Here is a 19815-nt window from a genome sequence, read left to right on the forward strand (position 1 = left end):
TTAATGCCGCATTTGCACATTATGAAATGAGATAATAAGGTTAATTTTTGAGAGCTTAATTTTGCTGGATAATTTTTTATTGGGTAATTGTTTTCTTTTTTCTTGAGTGGAATCTCACAGGTTGACTGCAAAAACACCTAGAAAGCCTTCAGACTTGTTTTGCATAGTTAAATGGATGCAAGCCTGTGTAGGAAGGTCCGTAGTGTCGTCAAAGACCTTCAACATCAGAGCTTTTCCTGGGGCGTAGGTGGGTGGAAAGCGTCCCGAGCGGTGCTGAGGAAAGAACGGACATGGGGAGAGCCTTGATCCCGCTTCACACGAAGATGAACTCGCTAAGAAACATCTTATCATAGCGCTCATTACATTTCTACATGTAATTGAAAGACAGGAATGTAGTTACTGAAGACAAAAATCGATGGTGCTAAATTTTGGTCGTGTTCTAGTCTGCCCCAGTAGTGCTGTGTGATTTTGGGCAAGACACCTAAATTCTCCTCATTTTCCACCTACAACAGTGATATTACTCAGAAATGTGTAATAATGCAAAGTATTAATACAACAGTTGCTGTATTTTCACTGGTCCGTATAGAAGCTGTGGTGCCATCAGCATTATATGGTCGGAAGTCACAGGGCATGAGCCTCCTTCTGGCAAATTGTCTTGACACAGTGACGGCACTGAATTCACATTTTCAGCTTGGAGGAAAAAATGGTTCTTAATGTTGGTTTAGGGGATTGCATACATGTTTCTACATTAATACAGGCTCGTAGGATCAGAGGGAAGCTCTGACTGTCACTGTCAAGAACAGCACCTTTGTAAACTGATAACCTTAAAAGAAGCTCGTCCCCACTGTTCCTGTTTGAAAGCTATTCCAGAATCTTAGAATCACAGAAGCATAGAATCATTAAGGTTGGACAAACCTTCTAGGATCAAGCCCAACCCCCAACCCAACACCCCCAGGCCTCCCAAACCATGGCCCCAGGTGCCACGGCTGCATGGTGTTTGAACCCCCCCAGGGATGGTGACTCCCCCACCTCTCTGGGCAGCCTGTGCCAGGGCCTGACCCCTCTGGCAGGGAAGGCATTTTCCCTCACATCCAACCCAAACCTCCCCTGACGCAGCTTGGGGCCGGTTCCTCTCGTCCTGTCACTGGTGACTTGGGAGCAGAGACTGACCCCCCCCTCACTCCAGCCCCTCTCAGGCAGCTGCAGAGAGCGAGAAGGGCTCCCCTCAGCCCCCTCTTCTCCAGGCTAAACCCCCCCAGCCCCCTCAGCCGCCCCCCAGCACACTTGTGCTCCAGACCCTGCCCCAGCCCCGCTGCCCTTCTCTGGACACGCTCCTCTAAGGATGGCATTGCTTCGTGGCTGATGCAGCCATACTTCTTTTCCTGTTGCTTAGCTCAAATACTGCTAGGTGGGGTTTTTTGCCGTTTTGCTGTTTAGATATTTCACATTCTGTAGCAATTATTTTTCTCTCACCTTTGAGTCTTTATAGGCCAGACAAGCTTCCCACAAGAGAGGCTGGCTGTTCCCTGTCACCCTGCCAGCCCTTCTCCGTACCCCTCTGCTTTCCAGGAAGGTGAACGCAAACCAAATTCCCACAACTGTACCAAGCGTTTCAGTCTCACAGAGCAACGTTCCCCTGACTTGAAACAGCTCACCTGATCTTTTCTTCTGTTTCACACAGGCCAGCAGATACCCAGATCGCTTTCTTAAGTATAACGGTTTTTATCAGCTGCGTCACAGTCAGTCCCAAAGCTGTTGCTGCAGGTACTGCTTGTTGGAAAGAGACCTAATTTCATGAGCATCTCCCCACGATGGACCAGCCCCAAACCTTCCTGCCGTATACTCGTCTTTGAGCCATCTGTGGATCTTTGTACCTACTTTATTTCTGTTGGGATCAGGAGAATTTAATGGAAGATCAATCGAATTTCCACCTGCTTAAACATCTTTCCCAGCCTTAGCATTACACATCCTAAAGCCATTCTAGCGGGAATGTCATCCTGGCATGTCACAATATGAGACAGTCACTGACGTCTTCCCCTCGCCTGTCAGGTCCCTTTTCTGCCTCACGTCTACTGCTTTTTGGCTGTGCTCCTCCCGGGCAGAAGACCCTTCTGCTCTGGATCTGCTCTAGTTCAAGGCCTGTCAGTCCTTACCCCGGAGGCCGCAGCTACAGGATCTCCTTCCCTCCCTTCTGGTCTCCCTTCTGCTCTTGCCTTTACGCCTCCCGTCCTTTCCCATCATGTGCTTATCATTTGCTTTCTCTCTTGGCCCTGGCTGCCTTCATTTTCTTTCTCTGCTGACAGGACTACCCGCTCTGCTCCTTTATTGTGCCATGGCTGTTCATAGTCCTCGTCCCCTCTTACAGTCACGTTTTTCAAGGTGGTTCACAGACCCGGTCCTTCAGACTCAGCCTTGCTGTGGGCAGTTTTACTGACTTCCCTGGTTGCTGACTATGATGTGTCTTTTGACTGATCCCACACTTAGGTTTTCTGAACAGCTCTCCCGCAGCGGTGATGAAAAGCAGGGACCTTCTGCCTATGCCCCGAGTCATTTAATGGCCAGTAGATGTTTGAGATCTAGAGTACCTTCCACAGTCACAGTGGCAGAGGCAGAGGCACACAAATGCTTACAGAGAACTGAATGACACCAGAATAAGTCTGTTCCTTTCCTCTACAGCCTTATTGTAAGAAGGCGGTGGTACCTTTCAGCTTGCACTTGAAGTTCTCTGTCCTTGAAGGTTCAGTTTTTGAGCTGGGTTATTGATTCAAGAGAGTGTCTGGATGCCTATTTGTTTTAAAACTACCTTACAGACCTTCCTGGAAATAATATCTTGGCATTTTCTCTGCGCCTTTTCCAAACAAACCCTTTGTATTTCAAAACCTTTCCAAAAATAGACCTCTTGAGCTTTTTCAAATTCAGTTGATCCCCCTGAAGAACCAGGGAGAGGTAGGGTTTTGCCAGGTCGGTGAGAATCAGGCAGTTGTTGCCTTGCTGATGCCTCGAATTCCCGAGGGAGGGAAAATACGGGTATAACCCCCCACTGAAGGGTGAGGAATAAAGGCTTAGCGTTGAACATTCCACGAAGCATTTCTCTGGGATTTTTCCCAACAGCAAATGTAGCACCTGGTTTTATCTAGGTTAATTCCATCAAAGAAACAAGTCTTTACAATTTGTAGACTAGAAAAATATTTCGCAGTTATTCAGGGCACAGACAAGAAACTGGAAATACAAAAATAAGGCCAGGACCTCCCAGTGGCTGAAGCTTTTGTTTCACTCAACAGTGGGCTGTACAACACACTCGGTCACGCTCTCAAGAGCCACCAAACAAAGGAACCCTGTTGATGTTTACTTTGGCTCAAGGCAGAGACAGTTATTTTAAACGAGTTAGTAAATGGAGTAGTGAACTATGCTGGGTTGTATAATCTTTTTTTCTCTTTTTTTCTCTCTCTAGGTCACTCAGATGAGTCGTCCGGATTTGATTCTCTTTCTCATGAAGTATCTCATGGCTTTGGTCGTTGGGATACCCTCTGTCTTCTGGGTTGGAAGCAAAAAGACTTGTTTTGAGTGGGCCAGCTTTTTCCATGGACGCAGGAAAAAAGAGTGCGTATTGATACCTCATAGATAGTCTGGTTGAGCACTGGCAAATCATCTCCTCTTCCCTTGTCGTCCTGGAAGAGTATTTGGTTAGTTTTCCGTGGAGGCAAAGACAGGAACAGGTAGGAGCAGCTTTCTTAGAAATCTCTCGCTATCCAAGATGGAGCAAGGAAGGACAAGACAAGGAACAGCTCAAAAAGCCCCTGAGGAGTTGCATATTTTTCTGCAATTATTCTTTGGTCCCAGGATCAAATCTACATTGCTCCGTCTGTTTTCAGAGTATTTTTTAACAAGAGTTAGGCTTCAGTAGAATATTACAACTTCTCTGCCATTTACTGAGAGGTGGCATGTAAAGTTTTTGCTTATAGACGTGCTTATCTAGTCAACTGAATCAGACCTTTATATTGAAATTAAACGTTCTCTTCACCGTGATTGCAGTTAAAGGCAGTTGTCTCTGCTTTTCATCTTCCCTTACGCATTAGTGCCAAAGCACAGCTTGATAAAATGGCAGTAAGGATGTCTTACAGCTTCTGTGAGATCGAAAATAATTTAGACGAAGGTACGGCACAAATTTAGAGGCAATCTATATGGTTGTGTAGTAGCGATGAATAGCTGCTTTCAGAATCGTAAATATTGTCTTGTAAGTAGACGTTTCAAAATAGAGGCACAAAGGTAGCAAGCCTTTAAGTGACTACTCCATGCCTTTGGCTTGTACCTCCTTACCAGAACTGTTCTTCTGCTGAGGTTAAAGCAAAATTACCTTCTGTAGAGCTGGAGTCAATTTTTCTTTATTTGAAAGATAACCTAGTAAGATACGCATGGGGTTAGCAACAGCTTCATGTGATTTTTAACGCATGTACGTACGTTTAGATGGGATTTACATAGAGGTGACGTACTAGTTTGGTGGGTGGAGGACAGGAATAGAGTTAACAAAGGCAGGGAAGCTGTTTTACAGGACTGTCTTATCTCAGACTCGCTATCTCAGGGAGAGCCGGGTGGCTCCTGGAAGTGCCATCCTCTCTCGCGGTGCAGCGAGGCAGCGGGGCAGCTCCCACGCACGGCAGCGTCTGGCTGGAGCCGGATTCCTTTGCCGGCCCCATTTATTCCTTGAGCAGTAAGGGGCAGAGCCGCTGCAAACCTCCCTCCTTAGGTAGCCTGTGATCCTCTGCGAGCACAAAAATGAAGAGGAGGAGCTAGCCGGGCTGAGGAAACAGAACATGAAAGAATAATATAGAGAATGGGAGGGGAGGAAAAGGCCTCCCCACAAAAAAGAGATTAAAAAAAAAGGAAGAAAAAAGGAATCTCAGGGATGCAATCCCACCTCCTTTCATCATGCTATGGTAGAGCGGCCAAGCGTGTGCCCCTCTGCCGGCCCTTCCCAGCAAGGGATTTCAGCAAACAGAGGAGCTGTGGGGCTGTAACCGCAGATCTGAGGGCTACAGGCCAGTTGCTTATGCGTTATTAGATATGTTGTATTTCGTCTGGTGTTCTCCTCCTGCTGCCAGTTTTAATCCAGATTTTAAATGCTCATTTGAGCGAGGAAGCGGCTTCCCGTGTTCCCTGAGGGGCAGTTCCCTGCGTAATCCCAGCTTGCCGAGTCACAGCGCTGTCCCAAGGATTTTTCTTGCAGCAATAAGGCCATAAGCGAATCCACTGCCGTTATTCCACGTGTCTAGGCTTGAGGATCAGATACAGGGAGTAGGAAAGATTCAAGAATATGAACTTTGCTAAAATATCCAAATACCCAAGTCTAAAATATCCAAAGAGCTGCTTCAAAATTAGGCAAATAGAGGTATTATGATGCAAATAAATGGTCTTATTTGCCAAGCTGGAATATTTGTCCATTCTGTTTGTAAAATAGCTATAGTGCTGTTACTGCGATCGCTTTTGTGTTGCAGTCATCGCTGTTAACAATTCAAATTGCATGTCTTGTCCAGAGTTGTAAACGAGAGTCGGCAAGTGCTGCAAGAGCCAGACTTCGCTCAGTCCCTTCTGAGAGACCCCAACACCCCCATCATCCGAAAGTCGAGAGGCACTTCCACACAGGGCACCTCGACCCACGCCTCCTCCACCCAGCTGGCGATGATGGACGACCAAAGGAGCAAGGCGGGCAGCGTCCACAGCAAAGTGAGCAGCTACCACGGCAGCCTGCACCGGTCGCGTGACGGCCGGTAGGTTTCTTCTTTTTAAAACCTTGTAGGAAATTGGACAAGCCTCTGCTAGCCCAACGTTTGGCCATTGCGTTGCTAAAACTGGAAGTTCCAATAATATTTACTTTCTCTGATTGTTTCTGCTGTCCCTGCTAGCATCTGCATTGGAGAGAGAAAAAAAATAGCGTGATATTTTCAGAGTCTGCGTTAGTCTTCATGAATGCGTTGAGCGCTGGGTTTTGGGTTGACTGTTGGACTTGGTGATCCTACTGGTCCAACCATAATGATTCTCGGAGTCTATGATTCTATGATTTTCCTGCAAAGGCAGCGATCTGTGTTGCATCATCTAAGCGCGTGGGAAAACAGATCTCTCCCAAAGTCGGCTTTAGTGTTTTTGTGGCTGCTTTTGTCTGCGTGTAAATCGATTTTGTTTCTGTAAATAGCCCTAGCCCTGCTGAAGTAGACAACCATAAAAGTTACCCACTCTAACTTGAGGTGTAGTTAAGTTTTAGAACATAATTCATCATCAAGTATTTTACTCACCTAATTATCGATACTATACATAGCGCTGCAGTGAGAACCAGGCTGCGTAAGGAGTTGAAACAATTTGCCCGGGGCTGCATAAGCTGAATGACGGCGCTAAACAGAGCACGGCCTTTTTCACAGAAGCAGAGGGTTTATGTGCATGTGCGTGCACATGCACCGAGATTTATTTACATTCTTTCATGACTGCGGCGGTAACAATAGCAATAATTGTCCTCTATTTTTATAAATCAGGTACACTCCCTGCAGCTACAGAGGCGTAGAAGAAAGACTACCTCATGGCAGCATGTCACGACTGACTGATCATTCCAGGCATAGCAGTTCTCACCGGCTGAACGAACAGTCGCGTCACAGCAGCATCAGGGACCTCAGCGGCAACCCGCTGACACACATCACGCACGGGACCAGCATGAACCGCGTTATCGAAGAGGACGGCACCAGCGCTTGAGCCGCTTTTCTCGGAAAGGGGTAGTTGGTGTGGTTGCACGGCTCGTGGTCCCTTCCTCAGCGATGTGATAACGCTCAGTATTATCGTGCCTCTCGTCGGGTGCTGATTTTTGTGCATCAGGAAGCCAGAACTGGCTTCTTTGTGTTGAAGCCGGCGTTGTTGTACTCGCTTCAGAGCTAGCGTGTTCGGCAGTCTCGAATTATTGAGTAAAAAGCTGGTTGCCTCATTTGAACCTATCTGTAGGTAATTATTTATTCCGTAACTGTTACTCATCAGACGCCTGTTGCTGAATCGCTTATTCTGTGCTGAAAAAACTCTCCCCCTGCCTCCGACGGCTCTGCGTGTCGGTAGGTGTTACCCTTGCAGACTCGCTGGCAGGGTCACGCTAAGCTTCTTGTAAAGCATAAGGGAACTCCTGGGATACCGAAGGAATTCCTCTGCGCACCTCTCTGACGAGATAACAAACTGCTACTCGTTTCCGTCGAGCGCGGGGGGAGGGGACGCATATTAAACGCTGTATAAAGGACACCTGCACGAATCGGCGGGCGCTTTTAATGGTTACGCTGGAAATGCAACGCAGGAGCGAGCGTTTTGGAGAAGGAAAGGAGAGGAGACTCCGCTGATGATCACCAGCTCTTAGCAGAGCTGTTCAGGCTCAGTTGTTGGGGTGGGGCGGGCGGGCGGGGGGAAGAGAGAGGCAGGGAAGGGTGATTTTTGTATAACTTGCATTGTCCTTGCTTTTTTACAAAATACTATTTAAATTTTCTACTTGTTTACAATTTAGGTAGGAAGAGATCGATTTTAAAACCAGTTATCTAGATAATATTCAGCCACTTATTTTTTAGATTAATGTGCAAAAGCTGAGATTGCCTGTTCCTCATCTATTTAAAATAATAATAATAATGGAAAAGCTGCATTTGTCGCCCAGACCGGAACGGCCAGCCTTTCCCTTACGAACAGAACAGATCCTGGTCACAAACTCCGTAGCCTGGGTGAGGAAGGCTGAGGCCAGAACAGGTGGGAGGAGTTTAATCAGGGACGGCCCACCTTCCTTGCGGTGTCGGGGCTATTTTTTCGGAGGGTTCTCTTTGCGCTGAGCGAGCGGGGAGCAGGGATTTGGACACCGGTGGGACAAATCCAGGCGGGAGCTGCTGGTGGGTGGGGAAAGAGCGGGGTGCAGCAGGCAGAAACCCGCGGCATTGCCGCCGTGAGGAGGAGGAGGCGGGTATCCACGTACATTGTTGGCTCCTTCCCAGCCGGGGAGCTCGCATGACCGATCGACCTCCCCTGCAGGTTATTTTCTTTTCACCCCCCCCACTAGAGTCAAAGTAGAGAATTCTCAGTTTGGGCTTTTTTTTCGTGTAAATAATCTGCCAGGGTACTGCAAGTCGTTGTCGACGCTGCAGGCAAAAGCCGAGGCGCGTCTCGGGTGGCGCGGCAGATCTTCGGAAGCATCCGGTGAAGGATGCGTTCAGCACCAGGAAACACTGATTGCATTTAAACCTACCTCAGTCGTTACCACGGATCATTGCTGGGAAGTGAATACTTATTTTTGCGTTGTCCTTACATAAGTCCCTTTTTGACCTGTTTGAGGCGCGTTGAAAAGCCTTTGCACACGCTTGGATGGCACAACCTCGGGGGCAGGAGCAGGGCAACAACCCCGCGGTGCCTCTTCAGAGGGTTTTGCGACCGGCAGGAGCGGCGCTGCCTTACAACTGCGCATGTTAAGTGTAGCTGATGACACAAGGGCAAAGCACGCAACCGTGTGCGCGGAAACCAACGCTTGCCCTGGGAGTCACCGTGTCTTAGAAATATATTTACTGTAAATTTAATGGCTTCAAGCTGCGTCAGGGGAGGGTTAGGTTGGATGTGAGGGAAAATGCCTTCCCTGCCAGAGGGGTCAGGCCCTGGCACAGGCTGCCCAGAGAGGTGGGGGAGTCACCGTCCCTGGGGGGTTCAAACACGGTGCAGCCGTGGCACTTGGGGCCATGGTTTAGGAGGCCTGGGGGTGTTGGGTTGGCGGTTGGCCTTGGTGATCTGAGAGGTCTTTTCCCAACCTTAGTGATTCTATGATCCTAAATTATCTTTCTTGCTTCCACCGTGCTTTTGCTCCAAAGCAGAGGCACAAAGCGGCCCCAGTGTGGTCTAACAAAGCTTAGCAACAACTCCGCGCTCTCTTTATTGCCAGTGCAGGGAGGGCGGCTGCCGCACCGAGCGCCCGGGGCGGAGCAGACTCCGCTTTGCTGTTTGCTCAGCAAACAGCCCCGAGGGTCGTCCGCGGGGATAACTGTCCGCGTACGGCTAGATCACCTCTATCAGAGCAGACGGGGATGAAAAATCTTTTGAGTGACTTCAGCTGGCAAAACTACAATTCCCTCTAAGCCGCAAAGGTGGAACCCTTTTTTATTTTCAAATTCAGCTTCTACTGAATAACTCGCTGCTTCGAAGGGATGGTAGTTTTAGGAATCTGGATCTGCAAAAGGAGCCGGGCAGCTGAGTTTCTGTAAACGCTGTAACGGAACTAAATAAGCTCAAGTGTTTATGTTGAGCTTCTTGGCTCAATTTCTACGTCTTTTTTTTTTTTTAATTGTAGCAATGCTTTGACTTGTTTAGAGTCAGGGAGGGGAATGATGATGGAGGTTTGAAATATGTCCTCCTTGAAATGATGTTAATTTGTGAGGTTTAGTCCTCTGTATTGTTTCCAGATGGGAATAGCTAAGCTGCTCCTTGCTCACACGTCCTGTACACAAGGGACAGACTCCTGTCACCCCAGAGAGGTGATTAAAATGTAAAACTCGAGTTCTGGCTGGGTTTTATGTCCCCACCCTGCCCTGTAATCCCAAACCCCCCCTTTTATCTTCAACACCTGAATTAGCACGCTGCTCTCTATTTCTGCGAAGCGTTACTTCCCAGGACTTCAGAGCCCTTTACCAAGGACTGTTTCAGGTTTCACGTGTACCATTTCCCTGGCTGGGACACTTGCAGGGCTTCAGCTCCCAAATCATTGCCAATCTTTAAATTTCCCTGGAGCTTAAATCCCGGCCTAGGGCAGCATTCTGTTGCAGAAACACTCTGGCTGCTTTGGGCCCGGCTGACCTAACGCACCTGAGCTCAACACACGTTCCTTGGGATTTACCAGCAGCGCTTTGTCCCTTGCTGGAGACACGTGCCGCAGCTCTCCCAGCAAAAGCCTGACCCTCTCTCTTTTGAAGCAGGTGGAGAATAGAATCAGAGCATCATAGAACCACTAAGGTTGAAAAAGACCTCTGAGACCATCAAGTCCAACTGCCAACCCAACACCCCCAGGCCTCCTAAACCATGGCCCCAGGTGCCACGGCTGCACGGTGTTTGAACCCCCCCAGGGACGGTGACTCCCCCACCTCTCTGGGCAGCCTGTGCCAGGGCCTGACCCCTCTGGCAGGGAAGGCATTTTCCCTCATCTCCAACCTAACCCTGCCCTGACGCAGCCTGGGGCCGGTTCCTCTCGTCCTGTCACTGGTGACTTGGGAGCAGAGACCGACCCCCCCTCACTCCAGCCCCTCTCAGGTAGTTGTAGAGAGCGAGAAGGGCTCCCCTCAGCCCCCTCTTCTCCAGGCTAAACCCCCCCAGCCCCCTCAGCCGCCCCCCAGCACACTTGTGCTCCAGACCCTGCCCCAGCCCCGCTGCCCTTCTCTGGACATGCTCCAGCCCCTCAAGGGCCTTCTTGGCCTGAGGAAGCTGTACGCAGAGGAGCTGTCCATAGCCTGCTTTCCCCAGTTCATCCCAATGGCGGGTTAATAAATTTCCATCCTACGCGTACGATGACCAAAGCCTCAGAATGCTGCTTTGCAAGAGCGCGATATGAAAGCTTCCCATAAAATCCACGGCTTCTTACTCCCTGTATTCCCGGGTAACTGAATCTCCACGTTATTTGCAACCGCATCACTCCTCGGCAGCTGTACATCCTCGAGAAGTGACGGTGGTGGCCGGTCGCCCTGGGTCTCCCCTGCGGGCTGGCACAGCGCGCTTTGCCCCAAGACCTTTGCTCTCCCATCCGGGCAAAGCGGGAGGTGGCCGGGGCAGGCGAGCGCTGGGCTGCAGCTGGTGAATACAGGCATCGGCCCCTTGGCCGCTGACCACAGACCCCCCGGAGTGTGCGACGTTCCTTCTTTCTTAATCCCTTCGTAGCTCCCGTCGTTCACTGAAGCATCATGAACCAGAGGCGCGGTCGTATTGCGTGGAAAAATCAGCTGCAGGAGCCCGCGCAGCCACCTTCCTGATGGGCCGGTAGCGCTCCTCTCTTTAAAGTGTAAAAAAAAATCCAACAGCAGCAAAAAGCCACATTTAGTTGTAAATTTCTTTGTCTGCTCTCAAGCACTCTCTGTTTCTTAGTGCTTAGACCTCCATTTTGCTACCAAAGCTTTAGATAGAAGCTGAAATCTGGCCGCAGCCAAATGGTTCCAGCAAGGAGGGGAGGGAAAACCCCTCGGGAAGGGTCCGGGAGGCCGTGAGAAGAGCTGGGCGAGTTGGGGCCAGCCCTTAGAGCGATGCCCACCCTTCTGGGGAGCCGACCCCGCAGCACAGCTCCGGGGAGGCGAGGACCCCCAAAAACTCCTCGTCGGGGAGCGGGGAGCCGCGGCTGTACCGTGGAACCGGGGCGCAGAGCAGAGCAACTTGAACAGCAGAACGTCGAGTTGAATGTGAAACTCCACTCCCGCCCCCCTGGGCTTCGTCGTAACGGGATCGGGATTTATTTTCACCCAAGGCGGATGTTTTTTCGCGGGTTTTGCCTGTCACCAACGCTGTCAGGTCTGTGCGCCGTGGGAACTCGGTGCAGGTGACGGCGCTGCCCCCTCCTCCGGCGCTTTCCCTCGACGTGCTCGTGTCCGTGTTGTAATTTCATCCATTCCTGAATGGGAGAGGAAGAAGCTTTCGTGTTCGTGAGGCCTGTACGTAGAGGGTGCACGTGGCTGTTAGGACCTGACCGTAGCTGACTTGACTTTGCACTCGGCTCTTGGTAGGCTCGTTTACAGTAGTCCAGTGTCGGTTTTGTAATGTTTGATTTTTAGCACTTTAACTGTGAGTGTACAAACGGATTATATTGTAGTGGGTGTACATTTTCATTTTAAACCTTTAAAAGTTTTTAATAAAACAATGGGAAAAAAAATCCTAGTCTCTTCATCAACAGGCTTTCAAACCCTTGCCGATGTGCGTAACAACACACCCCCCTCTAAAACCCAGTTTAGGGCGGCTACGGTTTGAATATTAGATTTTCCTCCAGCTAGCGGCACTCTGAATTTGAAGAAAGACTTTCTAGACTTCACCTTTCCGAACATCTGTGCTCGCGGATGCCCGGCGCCCTTGCAGCGAACACGGAGCTCTCCACAAGCTCGGGGCTCTGGTTCGTTCTGCCCTTTGATGAGCAACAGGCCACTCAAACCAGCGGCGCTCGGCGAGCGAGGAGACAAGCGAGCCAACGGCTGGCGGCCAGCTTTGGGAGTGGGAATACTGGGAGGGTCTGGGCGTTCATGCTGGGATTTTTGTTGCCAGAACGAAACAGGGAATGGGATGAGCTGGGTTTTTTTTAAGTAGCTGTCAAGCTGCTACTCGGATACGTGGTTATTTCAGTGTGGGAAGCCGTACGCTCCGAGTCTCGCATGGCTGGTGATAAAATAACTTATTCTAATAATCACAGATGGTGCTGGTTTAATATACGGTGCTTTTTTGAGTCTTGTTAAGATAAATAACTCACTTCAGGGATGAAACTTTAGGAGCTGCTGATTAAGACACAGGTCGTGCAGGGCCATGCGGAGACGCGACATCCTCAGCAGAGTGGCTCCGTCCCGAAACATCGGGATGCTGGGGATGCCGCAACCGCAGCACCCGAAAAGCCCCTCGGAGAGGTGGCGGTCGGCTGCGGAAAAACAGGACAAAGCGAGGCAGGGCTGCGGCTGCCCACCCTGCCACCAGGGCCTGCACCGCGGGGGCAGAGCCGACAAAGTCCCTTCTCCTTCGTCTTCCCTGAATTTAAACCGTCACTGTTGCGGTTTGTGAGCTGTGTCCCAAGTCGAGCGGCTGAAGAAATGGTCTGCCTCGGCCTCCGGGAGCAGCCAGCGGGATTTGTCACTGCAGCTGGAACCAGCCAGGATGAGGAATCGGGGCTCACCTCGCTCATCTTCCCGCTCTTCGCGCTGCAGTAGCAGGTCCCCAAGGGGTTAATGAAGGGGACGAGGGGCTGGGGAGGAGATGGGAGTCACCCAGAGCGAGCTCAGGGTGCCCCAAAGCAAAGTTTAAAGACAGTTTTGGGGACGTGGCTGGAGCTGGAGGCAGCGGCAGCCCAGAGCCCTAGTCCCTCCCTAGGCTGAGATTAAGGGCAGCGTATTTTAGCTGCTGTCGCGTTCCCGATGCAGCTGAGCCCCTCCTGTTTGCTGTTTTGGGCCCAGCCTTGCCCCTCAGCCCTGCCGACCCCTGCCCTCACTGCGACTCCTCCACCGGTTTGAAGGGAGAAAAGCATCCGGCCACGCACAAATCCTAAAGGAATTAAAATCTCCAGGAAATCCTCGATAACAAAAGACTGAAACAAAACGGGTGGAAATAGAAGGATCTTTTACAAAAAAGTCATTTTCTTCAGGCGTTATCGCCAGCTCGATGCTGCTCCCGCCCAGCGGGACAAAGCTGCCGACCCTTTGGCATGACCGTGCGCTGGGATCCACGTTTCAAACGTGCTTCGCTACCGGTCCAACTGGTTTTTATGATAATACTCCCAGCGCCTTTGATCGATATTCAGTCTCCGGTTTCGGTGCCTGCTCCCAACGCCCACATCCCGCAATCCTGCCAGCACCTCCCGCTCCCCCTCTGTCTCACGGGGACATCTCCGAGGGCTTCAGCCGCTCTCTCCTCGCCCCTCTCATTTCATTCCTCCTTTATTAAATCCCCCTTTCCACTGAGACCCTTTGCTTCGCACCCCCATTTATTGCGTCGCCTCCGCAACTCCCCCGCGGCGCTTGGATGCGTATCGAAGCAGCCGCCTCCGCGTTGCCGCTGGCTTTAAAAAGTGGCCAGGACGTCTGCGGGGGAGGGCTGCAGGGGTGCTCGGCAAGTCGGAGGTATCACGACACCTGACACGGCGGGGAAGCTGAAGCAGGATGGATCTGCAGTGCCAAACGGTCGCCAGCCTCGTCCCAAGCTGCTGTAATAGAACATTTATAATGTTTTTATGCAATTTATACAATTTATAACAATAACATTTATATAGCATAGAATGAAATAGAATAGAATATGTAAATATATAAAAAGGCTGATGCCTTCTTCCCCTCTGCTCCCAGTCACCCTTCCTTCCTAATGTCTGATTTTTTTAGGGTTTGGGGTTTGGTTACTATATCGTCCTCTGGGGGTTGTGTCGGTTTAACCAGAAAAAAGATGATAGTTTTACCCTCCTCAGCTGCCAGCTCCCAGGGCAGGGGCTGCAGGTGCTGGTGAGAAGAGCAGCTGAAGAGCTGGCGGCTCATGGCTTGGACGGGGGGACCCTTTGCTGGGCAACAAACTGGCCGGATGGCCGAGCCTGGAGAGTTGTGGTGACGGAGCTAAATCCAGTTGGCGGCCGGTCACGAGTGGGGCCCCAGGGCTCAGTGCTGGGGCCGGTCTTGCTTAATGTATTTGTCAGTGATCTGGACGAGGGGATCGAGTGCGCCCTCAGTGAGGTGCAGATGACACCAAGTTGGGCGGGAGTGTTGATCTGCTCGAGGGCAGGAAGGCTCTGCAGAGGGACCTGCACAGGCTGCGTCGATGGGCCGAGGCCAACTGGATGAGGTTTAACAAGGCCAAGTGCCGGGTCCTGCCCTTGGGTCGCACCAACCCCAGGCAACGCTCCAGGCCTGGGGCGGAGGGGCTGGGAAGTGCCCGGCGGAGAAGGCCCTGGGGGTGCTGGCTGACAGCCGGCTGGGCATGAGCCAGCAGTGCCCGGGTGGCCAAGGAGGCCACCAGCCCCCGGGCTTGTGTCAGCACTGGTGTGGCCAGCAGGAGCCGGGCAGGGATGGGGCCCCTGTGCTCGGCCCTGGGGAGGCCCCACCTCGAATGCTGGGCTCAGGTTTGGGCCCCTCGGGACAAGGAGGGCCTGGAGGGGCTGGAGCGTGTCCAGAGAAGGGCAGCGGGGCTGGGGCAGGGTCTGGAGCACAAGTGTGCTGGGGGGCGGCTGAGGGGGCTGGGGGGGTTTAGCCTGGAGAAGAGGGGGCTGAGGGGAGACCTTCTCGCTCTCTGCAATTGTTTTCTTTCTTTTAAATCCACCTTGTTTGGTGTAGACAGATCCTCCGCCGCTTCTCATGTTTGTTGGCCCAGTGCTGGTGTGGCAGGTTCCTGTTTTTAGGGGAACGTGCTGAAAAAATCCCTTAAGGCTGTGAATTGCAACATAATCCAGCTACAAATCCCACCTGGAATCTGTCAGAAGCGACGAGCCCCGACATACCTCTACCGAGCTCCCGCGATGCCTTCAAAGCCCTCTGATCTCCTCCGTGGTAACGCTGCCGTCAGATAAGGCTCGGCCCCTGCCAAAAGACGTGGAACATCTGCTTGGCTGCAAAAAGCGGGATTACACAAAAGCCAGCCTTGTTCCTAATCTTTAATTTTTAGGGGGGAACCAGCTCCTCATGCAGGTTCTCCCTTGCATGGGGGCTTTGTGGAGGACCCTGAACCCCGAGGACGAGGTGCTACCGAGCCCTAGGGGATGGTGACACCGACTGGAGTGGGGCCGGCGAAGTCCCAGCTCGTGGAGGAGCAATAAAACCTGGGACTAACCAAAAATTTGGACCCCATCAAACACCAGAAGGATCTTTATACTTCAAATCGTTTTTCCCACTTGAGAAGTTTCTCCCTAAATGCAATTCTGAAGCACCTGGTTGTCCAGAAAAGCTCCTGGAGCTCCCTTGGGAGGCCCGACCTTGGCGGCAGCCCAACAAAACCTGAGCCCCCAGCGCTGCCTGGGCATGGCTCAGCAGATGAAGGGTTAACACTGGTCTTTGGGTGCCTTTAACTGTGAGCAAAACCCCCGAATCCTGCCAAACCTCATTAGGCCGTGAGTGGCGTGAAGGGCAGCAGCGCTAATTGGAGTGATGGCCTCACCGCGGCGGCCTCCTCCGGAGCTGTGACAAATTAGCAGTGGCGCAACAAGGAGGTGCTGAGCTTTGCTGCCGTTAACAGGTGATGGGTCACGTCTGGCCCCCCCAAAACCCCGACCCCAACTGCTGCCGGGTGCGAGTGACCCCCTCGACCTGCTGGCGGGGGCATTTCTCCCTCCAGCTGCTGGGGAGGGATTTTGATCCATGTTTGTGCAGCGGCAGCAGGAAGTGCAGCGGCAACCCTTGTCCCCAGGGCCGTGAGAGGGTACGGGGACCCCATCCTGCGCCCTGATGTCCCAGGGGCGCTCAGCAGGGATGGGAGGTGCTACAGGTTGTGGGATTAGGGGCACTGGGATAAACTGGGAGGGGGAAACATGGAGGAGCTGCTGCTGGAAAAGCCGTGACTGGCAGGACCGAAGCCCAGCAGAGAGGAGCGCCGTGGCCCTAGCAGCACTGGTGGCTGTCACGGGCCGTCTCTGTGTCCCCTCTGGAGCAGCTGTAAATCAAATTCCCTAATGGTGCCCCCACCCCAGACCCTCTGGGGCTTTCCATTAATCAATTTAGTGGGATCAGGGACCGTAGGGGAGCAGGCAAAGAGCTGCGCCATCCCACAAGCTTGTGTCGCCAAACCCCGGGGCTGAGGCTGGGCCCGACCCGGCTCCTGGCATCAGGTGAGCCCCTGCCCTCATCCTCCTCTGCTCCCACCGTAAGCAGGGTGTGTTGTACAACATTCACCCCTCCCCATGCCCTGTTTCCCCAAGGATAAACCATCCTTGAGGGCCTTTCCTCCCTCCTGGGATGGTGGGGAATGGGGAGCCTCCTGAAAGAGCTCTTGGAGCAACGTGGGGGCAGGGAGGATGCTTGGCCATGCAGGGATGGAGGGGTGCTTGTGGGGATGGAGTGAGGGAGCCTTGTGGGGATGGAGGGGTGCTTGTGAGGAGGGATGGATGCTCATGGGGATAGAGGCACACTCAGAAAGAGAGAGGGATGCTTGCGGGAATGAATGGATGCTCCTGGGGGTGCAGGGGTGCTCCTGGGGGTGGCTCCTCATGGCAATGAGAGTGGGACCCTGAGGCAGCTCGAGATCTTGCCAGCTTGGAGCAAGGACAATGAGCCTGGGCTTTGCAAATCTGCTGAGTGGTGTAAACAGCTTTGTAGGACCAAAGCAGGTGGGTTACGGGAGGATGGAATAATGGGAGCAGCCACGACGTTAACCCTGTACGAGGTCCTGAGCAATATCCCACACCGTCCCTTGGTTTTGCTGCTGCTCAGGGCAGTGTGGCAGGACCCGCTGCGGCTTTTCCACCCAAACCCCAGGGGAAGAAATCCCTCCGTCACCCCCGAAAAGGAAAAACCCCTGGGGAAAGGCAAGGTCCCATCCCAGCAGGGCTGAGCTCCAGGCTGGGCAGCGTCTGTCCCGGCTGTGCTGCTCGATTTGGGGAGCTCACAGGGAAACCCTTGGGGCGAGGAGGGCTGCCACGAATCATCCCCCCAAAAATAGCAGCATTCCCAGAGGTCAGCTGGGATTTTTAATGCAATAGTGCCACCCCGTGCAAGCCCTGGGCTCCGGGCGCCCGTGATGGGCCGAGTGGCCTTGGCAGGGTCACAGATGGCTGACAGGCAGGATGGGGTCCCCCACCACGGCGGGGCGGTGGCACTGGGGATGAAAACACCCGAGGTGGGAGACATGGCCACGGTCATGGCAGCAGCAGCGGGGAAGGGGTGACAGCTGAGTCCCTGTGGGAATCGCTCAATCCCGTTGCAGTTGGGATCCTGTAGGTGGCAAAAATGCCTGTGGTTTGTAGGGACACCCACAAAAGCTGGAGAAACATGGAATAGGCAAAAATCACTTCAAACTCGGCACTTTCTTGAGCTGCAAAAGGCAGTTTTTTGCTGGTTTATGCTCTTTGCTGGTGGCCTACACCAGTGAGCAGCTCCCGCCGACATGGTCGCCTCCCTCTGCTCCGCGTCCTGCCCTGCAGGGAGGTGTGGCGGGGAGGGGGAGCACCGAAATATCCCACCTCTGACCCTGCGAAGAGAGTCCCGTGTCCCAGCCGGGACCAGCATCACCCGGGAGAAACTTCAGGTGGGATGTTCGGGATGCTTTAGCTGTCACACTGTGTTTGCACAGCTTATAGGCGGGTTGGGGGGAAGCAACTATTTTATACAAAAATCTCACTGCCGGATGAGCTACAGCAGCGAGGATAGATGGGTGACGGGTGTCTCCCCAACACCCCAGGAACCCAAGACACCCCTATGGGTGTCTCCCAGACACCCCAGAGACCAGAGGCACCCTGATGGGTCTCCAGGGACCTGAGGTTGCCTCCAGGGGCAGCTCAGCTCGCACGAGATAAGCACCCAGAAGGAGGGAGTGGAGCGATGCTCCCGGTTTCAGGTCCCCAAAATTCCTTGCTGCAGGGGATTTCAACCTACCGGCCCCCAATTCGTTCCGTGCTCACGTATCCCAGAGACTGTTTCAGGGCGTCAAAGGGGACAAGAAGCTTTTGTGACAGGACATCTCTGTCCCCAAGTGTTTGTAGGGTCAGACTCTGCTATTCTGGCACATCCTGAGGGTGCGTGTCCATAAGGGTACATGTGCAGACGTGAGCGTGGCCACGCACCCCATATGGTCCTGTCGAGGCTGTTGAGAGAGTCGGGACAGCCCCTCTGGGCACCCCCCATACCCTATAGGGTCCATATGGGATCACCGTGCCCCATACTCTGGCAGAGGGATTTGTTGGATGTACGGCTGGAAGGAAGGCGAAAGCTCTGCAGGCTGTGCAAATAGAGAGCAGCATTTGTATGTTGCTGAATAATGGCGGGGGAGATGGTTTTGTGGCTGATGGCTGGTATGACGCATGCCCTCAGCGAGGCTCGAGACGCAGCCGCCTCCCTCCGCTCGGATCAGAAAGGCTAATCCTCTGGGAATAATAGATGTAAGCCGCTTAGCCGGCTGCACTCTCAATGCCCGTCGCTGATGAGCTGATTAAAATCTAAGGGAAAAGATTAAACTCACCCCCTCCGGGTACCCCAGGAGCCGCCCGGCGGCAGGCGATGGAGAGGAGATGTTCCTCGGTGGGCTCGGTGGCTTCGCTCTGCCTTGTGCATCTGTGCGTCGTGGGTCTGTCCACACCTGGGTGCTCTGTGGCCAGGAGGGATGTTTCAAGCCTTCATAACCACCGCAAATCCCCTCCCTGCGCCGCACCGGGAGGTCCCGGCAGTAACCGGCCCCTTTGAAGATGACAGATTATCCATGTCCAAGCCGCCACCTGGAGCTGGAGGAAGTGGTGCCAAAAAATCAGTTATGGGCAAAATTTCCTGAAAGGGAACCCCTGTCCTCACCCTCTGTCAGCCCCAGGGGACATCTCCAACAGCTCACTTTATTTAAGCAGTTGTATGAAACAGCTCTCGCCCCTTTGGGCACGAGGCTTGGCAAACACACCACGTCACAGCAAAAAATCATGGGATTCCCTTGGATTTGAGAAATTCCTGCAGCCTTCCCCAACACTCGGCCAAGTGCCGCTTGGGAAAGGGACCCCGATCTCCCCAGAGTCAAATCCCTGCTCCTGTTGAGCACCAGGACCTTGTGGAAAGGCATCATGTGACCGGGGTCAACGGGATTGGGAATTTTGTTAAAAAAGAGGCTTTTTGAGTCAGAGCGAGCGACTGGGGGCTGCTGCAGGGTGGCATCAGGAATCCCGGTCCTACCTGCGAGGCCGCCCACAGTCTCCCGGCTGCTCCTGCCCTGGTAAAGAAGAGAGGCAAAGCTGGAGCTCAAGCTGGGCGCACACCTGCTCGCTTGTGCCTCTGGTTTTCCCCCGATTCCTTCGGTGATTCTCCTCCGTCGCCGCTGGCGGCTCTTTTTCAGGTCTCGTCCGTGACCTGCCATTGCTTCTGCTGTTGGAAAAAACATCAGGAATTATACTGGAGCCTGCTGCAAACTGGAAATGTGGATCAAAGCACATGGGGTCTCCTGTTGACCCCTTTTCAG

At 52.7% G+C, this 19815-nt stretch overlaps 1 protein-coding gene across 1 annotated transcript in view; it reads left to right on the top strand.

Annotated features, from left to right (window-relative positions):
- FZD3 (frizzled class receptor 3) overlaps window positions 1-6967 on the top strand; it is a 60447-nt gene extending 53480 nt beyond the window's left edge. Inside the window, exons 5-7 of the mRNA XM_075086495.1 lie at window positions 3452-3600; window positions 5532-5765; window positions 6522-6967. Of these exons, the coding sequence (XP_074942596.1) occupies window positions 3452-3600; window positions 5532-5765; window positions 6522-6735 (597 nt within the window). The 3' untranslated portion in view covers window positions 6736-6967. The remainder of the gene's footprint in view (window positions 1-3451; window positions 3601-5531; window positions 5766-6521) is intronic.
- Window positions 6968-19815: the final 12848 nt, after the last annotated feature.

Source organism: Phalacrocorax aristotelis, chromosome 3, assembly GCF_949628215.1.
Source record: "Phalacrocorax aristotelis chromosome 3, bGulAri2.1, whole genome shotgun sequence".
NCBI classification, from domain to species: Eukaryota; Metazoa; Chordata; class Aves; order Suliformes; family Phalacrocoracidae; genus Phalacrocorax; species Phalacrocorax aristotelis.